General features: G+C 38.8%; 1 protein-coding gene and 1 pseudogene across 1 annotated transcript in view; one reads left to right on the forward strand and one right to left on the reverse strand.

Moving 5' to 3' along the window:
* The first annotated feature begins 1,465 nt into the window (after positions 1-1,465).
* On the forward strand, positions 1,466-3,172 carry LOC134187265 (poly [ADP-ribose] polymerase 2-like; annotated as a pseudogene).
* LOC134187266 (uncharacterized) overlaps positions 3,150-10,974 on the reverse strand; it is an 8,359-nt gene continuing 534 nt past the window's right edge. Inside the window, exons 1-8 of the mRNA XM_062655381.1 lie at positions 10,925-10,974; positions 8,173-8,238; positions 8,116-8,131; positions 7,503-7,557; positions 4,667-6,742; positions 3,714-4,599; positions 3,602-3,659; positions 3,150-3,331 (exon numbers count right to left, since the gene is read on the reverse strand). The exon at positions 10,925-10,974 is cut by the window's right edge and continues 534 nt beyond it. Of these exons, the coding sequence (XP_062511365.1) occupies positions 3,941-4,599; positions 4,667-6,742; positions 7,503-7,557; positions 8,116-8,131; positions 8,173-8,238; positions 10,925-10,974 (2,922 nt within the window). The 3' untranslated portion in view covers positions 3,150-3,331; positions 3,602-3,659; positions 3,714-3,940. The remainder of the gene's footprint in view (positions 3,332-3,601; positions 3,660-3,713; positions 4,600-4,666; positions 6,743-7,502; positions 7,558-8,115; positions 8,132-8,172; positions 8,239-10,924) is intronic.

Here is a 10,974-nt window from a genome sequence, read left to right on the forward strand (position 1 = left end):
GTCTGTCTGTCTGTCTGTCTGTCCCAATCGCACAAAATCTCTACCAAACTAAAACTCTACAGAAACCAGCCCTATATATCTGTCTGTCTGTCTGTCTGTCAAAAATTTGTCTGTCTGTCTGTCTGTCTGTCTGTTTGTCTGTCTGTCTGTCAGTCAGTTTATACACGTACATGTATTTGTTTGTCTTTTTGTTTGCAAGCTGTTTGTAGTGTTTATGTTTAAATTTGGTTTGCATGATTACATTTACAGTCACTTGGTGATTAAATATTGAGATAGCCATACAGGCCTGATGGCAATAAGACTCTGTGACCAGCCGGACAAACTGTAGTTATAAGCTTATGTCTGCCGGACAGACAGCTTTCTTGTTCTTACATTTTCTTGAAACGTTTGAACTTATACATGCAAATGACTTTAGTCCAGTTTCAACCAGACCACTTTTTAATATTTGTACTTTTACCAACGGACCATTTTCGGTAAGTTTCGAATAGACCGGTAGTTGATTAAATAAGTTTTTATTTAATCACTCTGAGACAGCCTCCTACCAAGTGCCTGCAACTCGCAGATCAGAATGCATACAGCTCGTAGACATGTTCATTCTGGTTTTAGAATAGCAGATAGTAAGTGGAACCAGATGGTGTTGCTTCTTTTATCTCTTTCTAATACCTCATCACCCTATGAACTTTTTGTTTTCTAGGAGACCCTTCTTGGAGTCTAAGAATTAACCCTGTGTTACATCGTACTCTGCACAGACCCAATGCATGGTTTTATAACTGGCCGCCTTTCACTATGACGTCGATGACGCTCAAGACGTTGCATTCTGTCACTACATTACTATGTAATATGAGAAAAAAATTATGTTTTGTGTTTGTCTGCATGCACATGCGCGTCGACCTGTGCTTGTTTGCTAATTTTCAACCGGACCACTTCCAAACTGCCGGCTACGGTCCTGTAGTAGTCTACCTTAAGCCATGCATGAGCAAGAAAAGGGCAGCAACAGTGAGACGAGAGAGAGAGGGAGAGAGAGAGAGAGAGAGAGAGAGAGAGAGAGAGCAGAAAGTGGCAACAGAGTGAATGTGTGTCTCCACATAACGTGTATCTTTTATGCAAATTGCATATCCTATGGATATCGCACATCGTAACATATGTATATTGCTATCCTATATTAGGGCGTATCTTCACTTAATTAACTCCACCCTATTTTAACACCTACTCTAATCCCCGGTTATTTTGTAGTCTACCCCAAATCTCACCCGAGTTAACCCTGTGAAAACACGCTCATTGATTGCTTTCTTTTCTAAAAACGTTTGACAAAGTGTCCCGTCAATTCTTGTCGGACCTGACAAATGCTAGAGTTGGTTTGGAAAATGTCGGATGTCCGGCTGTTATTTCCAGGCCTGCCATGCGTGTGATGAGTGAAAGGGCCATGCAGATGACGATTGAATCGACAGACGGTATGCTTCACTAAATGTCAGGTGACTCCTCTAGACAAAGAAGTGGCTGCACGAACGTACAAGTTTAGAAACAGACAGACAGGCTGACGAACAGGCAAGCAACAGACAAAGTGTAAACGAGTGTGTTTGTGTGTTTAGCTTGTTGAGCGTTACGTTAAAACAACACACGCCAAGACTCACGATCAATACACTCTGGATGTTCTCGACGTTTTCTTTATCGACAAGAAGTCGACATTCACCGACATCGGCAACAGGTAACCACACGACACAGTCACAACATCCTTCTATCACTCATTCCACAAACATCCATCATATCAGGCAGCTCTTATGGCATGGCTCTAGGCTGACCGATTGGGTTGGCATTCTGAGTGAAGGTCTCAAGATTGCACCCCCAGAAGCACCAGTCACAGGCTACATGGTATTACATCAGCTGTTTATGATATTTTAATGTGTGATTTTTGTATGTTTTTGTTTCAGTTTGGAAAAGGTGTCTATTTTGCTGATATCTGTTCGAAGAGTACGTGCAAACTATTGTTTTGCTACTCGCTCGAAAAACGTCGGTCTTCTTCTACTTTGTGATGTTCGTTTAGCATCGTCGTTGTTTGTAGATTGTTGGTGTGGTTGATGGCTGTGTGGTGTAGGTATCATTGGGGACAACGAATGATTTGTTAGCTGCAGATTATGATGCAGATCAGCTGCCTCGTGGAAAGCAGAGTGTAATGGGGAAAGGAAGGATTGCACATGATCCAGGGAATATACACACAATGTGAGGAGACAGATTGAACAGATTGAGACAGATGGATGGACAGACAGACAGACAGATGGACAGATAGATAGATAGACAGACAGACAGACAGATGGACAGATAAACAGACAGACAGACAGATAGACAGATCTACAGACAGACAAACACACATACATACAAATTTATATTTGTGCAGGTCTGATGGTTGTGTCGTTCCTCTCGGTCCAACTTGTGATACCAAAGTACATAACCCACACGGCTACACACTCAACTGCAACGGTGAGTCAACCGCCCTACGCACCTCTCGTGATCAGCCACGGACAACAGACTAACATTTGTATTTTCGTCATAGAGTACGTCATATATGATGAGAAGCAGGTAAAATGCACGAATGTAATACATAACTCCATCTATCAATAAAACAAATAATGATTAATTAGTAACTACTACCTATAATAATATAATTAATTATTATTGATATTTAATAGAATACAAAATAATATAATCAGCATAAGAATTTGATGTGTAGTAACTAAAGTGAATGAGAGTTGGTCGACTAGAATCCTGATGCATACATACATGCGTACACTGTGTCTGATATGGACAACAGGCATGAGTTTGTTTGTGTCTGTCATGGTTGTCTAAGACGTGTGTCCTCAATTTAACATGTTTCCATGTTTACAGGATTGTTGATATTGGAGATAAAATATTACAAAATTAATAATTAATTATTTAAATAAATAAATAATTAATTAAATACATAAATAATTAGAAACATTAAATGCAAATATTTACTTCAATAGACACATGAGGGTGACACGATGTTTTCTTGTAGATCAAGATGCGTTATCTGGTGAAGCTGAGATTCAATTTCCAATAGCTATCAGCAGTTCAATACAAATCAACTAAACTTTTGTCTTTACTGTATCTTCTATATACACTATTTGTACAATAACTTCCATTATAATGAGTGTTCATCTTGTAAGAAGAGGCTGAGGTTTGTGTGTCTGTCCTTCACTTGTGGTATGATATCATGCTGTACAAGTCGACATAAATGAACGTATTGGTGGCTGCTTGACATCCTGCCACATCCAGTCAATGATGAAATATCAGAGATAATCAAGTTGAAGTGAACCTACAGACACAATCAATGTCTCATTGGTGTGTATTTGATATACTGAATAATATGTGAGTCAAGAGACACTTAAGTGGTCGATTTATGTTCTAACTATCCTGTGACTGTTTGTGCTCAGTTGTATGTCTCTGTCTTTTGTATGTCTGTTGCTTGTGTGTCTGTCTGTATTTGTGCTGCTCTACAATTGTTTTCTTTCCACTCACACTCATGCATACACATTTGAACTCAACAGATGCACCAACAGTATGTCATCCAACTCAATAATGTTACCTTGTTCTTGGGCAGTTACATCATTGCTTTGTGTGTAATTTCAATCAGTTGTGTCATCCTATCAATAACCATCTTGTTCACAAACAATCCACTGTCATCAAAATGTTCTTACTTTCTGATGATATTTTCTTCTGGATGATAATCTTCTACATATATTGTAGCTGCACACAACAACAAGGCTGTTGGTTCGCAGCAAGCAAAGTGTGTTGTCTTGTTTCTCTTATTTTCCTTTTCCCGTCCACATATAGATAATTAGTTCTTTGTTTCAGAGCAAACAACAATTATTGTTACGGATAGGATTATCACTCTGATTATCACTCTGTATGATTCAAGTTCCAATCAGTTTGTGCCAAGCTTAGATTCAATCTCTCTCCTGACTATTCCTCCCACTCCAGCTTTATCACAAGCGACCAACAACTGCTGAACTGTAGCATGTTGGGTTTCACCTGTCCAGGCTGACAAAACTTTATGTAATTTCTCTTTGTATGTGTAAATTTGTCGTTCACATTCCGTTAGGACTGTTTCTGAAACATCAAGGTGTATACCTAGTTGATGCCAACGTTTTCCAACGTTTTCAGCTACTATTTCTTTGATGAGTGGAGTGACCCTGTCAGAGTCACCAGGTGGAGTCGTCTTCTCAGATGCTGCATTAGGCAACATCAAGTAACTCAAATGCTTTTGAGGTTCAGATGGAATGCGAGCAACAAGTAGAGCATCATACAATTCACATACCATCAGTTGGTTGTCTCTTGACTCTAACCACTCACTTAATATGCGGAATGCTGGTGGCTGGACAAAACTGGAGTCAGAAATGTTTTGCTGTAGCTTTGATACCATAGACTCAGACTGGTCAGAACCAAATATGATACTTGTTAAGGAAGGCCAGAACTCTCCAACATCTGCTGCTATCTGGTGGAGATCCAATCGATCCACTGGAGTTGCACTTTCCGAAGACAAAACGTGACATAAAGGAATACCTTTCTTTACACTTGGACACACTAAATAAATACAAAACTACACATAAACACATTCTATGTGAAGACAGGATTCGTGTTTGTTGTTTACCCTGTTGTACTGCTTGAATGTGTTTGGACATCTCTGCACTGTATCTTCCTGCTACAGCATCTACAGCAAATGTTCCCCACGATTCATTTGGCACAAACTGCTTAGGTCGACTGAGGGGAGACTTTGTACTTGTGCTAGAAGAACTTCCACTGTAGATGAATCTATCAGGGAGAACACCAGGAACAGACTGGAGAAGATCCTCCATGTCTGACACACAACGAAGAAGAACATGCCACAATCTGCCAACACTGTGATGTGACTTGACTACTCTACCACTGAGACATATAGAGCCAGGTGAAGTATTCTTGCTGCAATTGATAAGCAAAGTCACTGCACCATAACACATCAGCAGTCCACTGCTCCAGTGACGAATAAAATTGGAGTGACGATGGCAACGAGCAGACAGTCGTTCAAACAAACCCAATGGACGTTCATATGCAAATGAGTATTCCACTGCAACTTGTATGACTCCATGTGGTATATCTAGAGGCCATAGTTCATTAACATCCTCTGGTTTCTCATCATTGAGTAACCATGGCAACAACAAGCCAACATTATGTTGTTTTAGCTTAGAAATCATTTCTTTGCAACTGTCTGTTTGCTCTTGATGACGATTTTGTTCTATTGTGTGACCAGATGAATCTGATGTCGGGTTGGTGCTACTTGGCAGAGCTAAAGTGATCTGACGTCTTCCCAGAGCTTGTGCCAGTTCCTGAACTACATCATCTGATGAGCCAGTTAGATAACCAAAGTCGAGAGCAAGAAAGAGCTTAATAAACACGTCAACATGACGATCTGCAGTAAGATGGAACTCACTCCACAGTGCCAGCAGCATAGATATCCTAGCAATGCCATCAAAAACAAGATCACTTTTCATCTCCTTAAACTTCTGAGGACCTATATCTACCCCAATAAACCGATCATCATATTCTAAAGATTCGTGATCATGTCTGAAAACAGCCTTAAGTAAAGTGACCACAAATGGTGGTACAGGAAAGAGAACTTCTGCTAAAGTCGGGTGATGAGAGTAATACAGAATGCTTCCTACCTGGTTCAGGTAGTTTAGCAACTCACGACAGCTTTCTTCTGTCAGTCCGTGCTCTACACACAGTTGCATTGCATAAGAGACATCTGTAATGGGGACAGACGTGTGAGGTTGTGGTGTAATCAAATTGTCTTCTACAGTTACCCATGATGACGGCAGCTCTGTGTGCAGTGAAGGTATCAGCCTTTCATTGCCACACAGTTGTCTTAAATGAATCTTCACACTGACCACACCCTCGTGTGTAGCTGCACTCGTCAATAGCACATTTTCTTCAACAGTTATTCGCTGAAAGTCGAAAAAGTGAAGACGTTCTGATACGTATTTGTTCTTTGGAGAATCACCAGTTGCAATGATTCGTTTCATTCGATCAATCTCAGCTTGTCTGATCTTCAAGAATTGACGTAGACAAGTGTGCAGATGTTCGTTCCACTCTCTACTCATTTCTTCTCTTGACATGTCGACCATCAGATCAACTTTACTCACAACAATAGCAATGTGAGCTCTGCTGTTTCTGTCATACACAACTTGCAGGAAATCTGCAATACTTTGTCGAAAACATTGTTTAGTAAACTTATACTGATTGCTGTCAACAACAATCAATACCAATGAATTGTCACTGATGAACAGCTGGTTAGTTAGCATGTACGCTCTATGGCCACCACAGTCAATGACTTTGCATTCTATTTTATCATCCAGCTTCATCACTTTTTCTACTACCCCTATAGTTCTCTCATCGGGTTCTGCCAGAAATGGTTTACCACTCTCCAGTGCTTTAACGAAGCTTGTTTTTCCTGCCATTGTAGTTCCCATCACTAGAATCTTTATTCTGCCACGTCGCACTCCACCCACCTTATCCAGCTCACGGAAATATTCTCTTATAGAATCAATGCCTTGGTTGCACACTTCAATGGGTGGAAACACTAATGGGCATCCATCTACTTTCAATTTCTTAAGTTTGGAGCTAAAGACAAATTCCTTAGGAAGGTGAGTGACTGAAGTTCCTGATATGTCAACTTCTTCAATTTTGACTTCTACAAGTACATACGACAACAATTATTAAGCAAAACAAACATTGAGTAAACAAGTACATATGGTGTAGACTGAAACCCAATAATCATTTTACAAAGAAACAAATACAAGTAAGTTTCAATCACTTCATTCATTAGACATTCTGTCTTATCATCTTGATAACACACTTCATCTCTGTTTTACTCCATTATCTATTATGCTATAAACTCTTATCTGTTAGTCTACTAAACACAACATTTATCATATTCACATCACAAAGCAGCAAACTTGCCAACTACATGCATGCCACACTTACCATCCATAATTAAGACTAAATCATCCAACACTCTAGTTTAACCTTACAAACGTAAATAAGTTAATGACTAACTAAAATGGTTACAGATTTTATTGTACAAGTGCAATCGACAATGTGAAATGCAACTAATTTATTAGTAAGTTACTTATTGATTAGCAAACAATGACATATCATCTATAAACCTATTTCGTTGCATGTTGTCAAGTGTATTCATACTGTTGCTAGGATTATTTTTAGAGCATCGAGGCATTACACATAGCAACAGGTCAATACACATAGCAACGGGTCAATACACATAGCAACGGGTTAATACACATAGTAACAGTGTATTTACACGTGAATACACGTAAAAACCTCTGTATTGTAATGGCTCAAATGTTTGTTAATATATAGAATGTGGCAAGAGAGAGGCAACATGCAGGACAACATGCAACAAAACACTTAGAACAAGGCAGGATCGACAATACCACAATACTCCCCTCCACTACTCAGGCTTCCCTCAAATATTAGCCTTTGCTTTGCCTATACAACACCATACTTCATCACATTTTATACACAATTGTAACTACCCGTCACCTCTCACTCTTACTGACATAACTCACACTCCAACAATTCTCCAACAATTACAGTCAAACAAGTGAAAGTTAACTAGCCTATTTATGCCTGTTAATTAAGCTGATTGGCTGATACAAATGTGACCTTACAAAAGTTTAAGATAACATATGTTATAAATACTATACTTGATTAAACAAATAATTATCGCTTTCATAAACGACACTTTCAACACACATGCTGGACAAATGACAATGTAACATCAAAATGATTGAACACTACAACTGTTGAACATTATCTAAAGACCACAAGAACAAGAAAGGCAAACACACAGACAAACTTTCAAGACCATAAAATATAAGTACCGTAAATGGTAAATGCCAGAGATGCTTATTAATGTATATCAAACAAATCTATAGCCTTTGTGCTTGATTAAGAGCCCAAGCGCCTAGTCAAACAGAGGCGCTGCGAGGCTTCAACAAGACAATTTTAGCTATGAAGTTGACAGTACTTAATTCCACAACCAACCATCCCAGCTCCCAAACTATCAACCATTGAATGATACATGTACTTATCAGATCACACCTGTCGAAAACTTCTCGGACATCTTCCCCATATGACATCAAATAAGCAGATTTGGCCAAATATAACCTTGCCAAATTAGGTAAAGTAACAGTGCAAAACAAAAAAGGACAATCATTTGAGCAAAGACACTTAACTCTCTAATTTTGTTTGTCAACAACACTTAAGTTGTATTGTGTTTGGTATACCACACTGGCTGGCTTTACAGACAGTCACTTATTCACACATTTAGGAGTAAATTACTACTATGACAACACACAAACTGAACAAATTTTTCTTATTATTAGAAACAAGCAAACTTGTTTCAGAGTAATAATGCATAATGTAATGAATGTCACTCAAGAAAGTATTGTACATGACTAAATTAGTGGTATCTTTCTCTAGCTATAACAGTCACAAGTCATATTACTATTTACCTGTATTTGGTACACTTTCTATACCACAATTGCTTAGATCCAATCTCCACAAGTTCAGTCCATTCCATATATTGTTGGGAAGACACAACAATCTCTTGTTACCAGATAAATTCAATGTTCGCAAATGTTTCCACTGCAAACATGACAATGTGGGAAATACTTCTAGTTTGATTTCTGACAAATCCTGCTCTTCTAGATCATGAAGATCATTCCATTCAGCTGCCAGCTGCTGTATGTTACACTCATGCAAATTTAACTTTTTCAACTTGGTAAGACCTGTACATGAGAATGTCTGAAGATTTTTGTTCCATGACAAATCCAGCTCTTCTAGATCATGAAGATCATTCCATTCAGCTGGCAGCTGCTGTATGTTACACTCACGCAAATTTAACTTTTTCAACTTGGTAAGACCTGTACACGAGAATGTCTGAAGATTTTTGTTCCGTGACAAATTCAGCTCTTCTAGATCATGAAGATCATTCCATTCAGCTGGCAGCTGCTGTATGTTACACTCACTCAAATCTAACCTTTTTAACTTGGTAAGACCTGTACATGAGAATGTCTGAAGATTTTTGTTCCGTGACAAATTCAGCTCTTCTAGATCATGAAGATCATTCCATTCAGCTGGCAGCTGCTGTATGTTACACACACTCAAATCTAACTTTTTCAACTTGGTAAGACCTGTACATGAGAATGTCTGAAGATTTCTGTTGCCTGACAAATTCAGCTCTTCTAGATCATGAAGATCGTTCCATTCAGCTGGCAGCTGCTGTATGCTACACCCACTCAAATATAACTTTTTCAACTTGGTAAGACCTGTACATGAGAATGTCTGAAGATTTTCGTTCCGTGACAAATTCAGCTCTTCTAGATCATGAAGATCATTCCATTCAGCTGGCAGCTGCTGTATGTTACACCCACTCAAATATAACTTTTTCAACTTGGTAAGACCTGTACATGAGAATGTCTGAAGATTTTTGTTCCCTGACAAATTCAGCTCTTCTAGATCATGTAGACCATTCCATTCAGCTGGCAGCTGCTGTATGTTACACCAACTCAAATATAACTTTTTCAACTTGGTAAGACCTGTACATGAGAATGTCTGAAGATTTTCGTTCCCTGACAAATTCAGCTCTTCTAGATCATGAAGATCATTCCATTCAGCTGGCAGCTGCTGTATGTTACACCAACTCAAATCTAACTTTTTCAACTTGGTAAGACCTGTACATGAGAATGTCTGAAGATTTTCGTTCCCTGACAAATTCAGCTCTTCTAGATCATGAAGATCATTCCATTCAGCTGGCAGTTGCTGTATGTTACACCAACTCAAATTTAACTTTTTCAACTTGGTAAGACCTGTACATGAGAATGTCTGAAGATTTTTGTTCTGTGACAAATTCAGCTCTTCTAGATCATGAAGATCATTCCATTCAGCTGGCAGCTGCTGTATGTTACACCAACTCAAATTTAACTTTTTCAACTTGGTAAGACCTGTACATGAGAATGACTGAAGAGTTTTGTTCCGTGACAAATTCAGCTCTTCTAGATCATGAAGATCATTCCATTTAGCTGGCAGCTGCTGTATGTTACACCAACTCAAATTTAACTTTTTCAACTTGGTAAGACCTGTACATGAGAACGTCCGAAGATTTTTGTTCTGTGACAAATTCAGCTCTTCTAGATCATGAAGATCATTCCATTCAGCTGGCAGCTGCTGTATGTTACACCAACTCAAATTTAACTTTTTCAACTTGGTAAGACCTGTACATGAGAATGGCTGAAGATATCTGTTCCCTGACAAATTCAGCTCTTCTAGATCATGAAGATCATTCCATTCAGCTGGCAGCTGCTGTATGTTACACACACTCAAATTTAACTTTTTCAACTTGGTAAGACCTGTACATGAGAATGTCTGAAGATTTTTGTTCCATGACAAATTCAGCTCTTCTAGATCATGAAGATCATTCCATTTAGCTGGCAGCTGCTGTATGTTACACCAACTCAAATTTAACTTTTTCAACTTGGTAAGACCTGTATATGAGAATGTCCGAAGATTTTTGTTCTGTGACAAATTCAGCTCTTCTAGATCATGAAGATCATTCCATTCAGCTGGCAGCTGCTGTATGTTACACCAACTCAAATTTAACTTTTTCAACTTGGTAAGACCTGTACATGAGAATGGCTGAAGATATCTGTTCCCTGACAAATTCAGCTCTTCTAGATCATGAAGATCATTCCATTCAGCTGGCAGCTGCTGTATGTTACACTCACTCAAATTTAACTTTTTCAACTTGGTAAGACCTGTACATGAGAATGTCTGAAGATTTCTGTTGCATGACAAATTCAGCTCTTCTAGATCATTCAAGGCTGTTGCCTCTCCTATCATCTC

This window comes from Corticium candelabrum, chromosome 11 (assembly GCF_963422355.1).
Source record: "Corticium candelabrum chromosome 11, ooCorCand1.1, whole genome shotgun sequence".
Lineage (NCBI taxonomy): Eukaryota > Metazoa > Porifera > Homoscleromorpha > Homosclerophorida > Plakinidae > Corticium > Corticium candelabrum.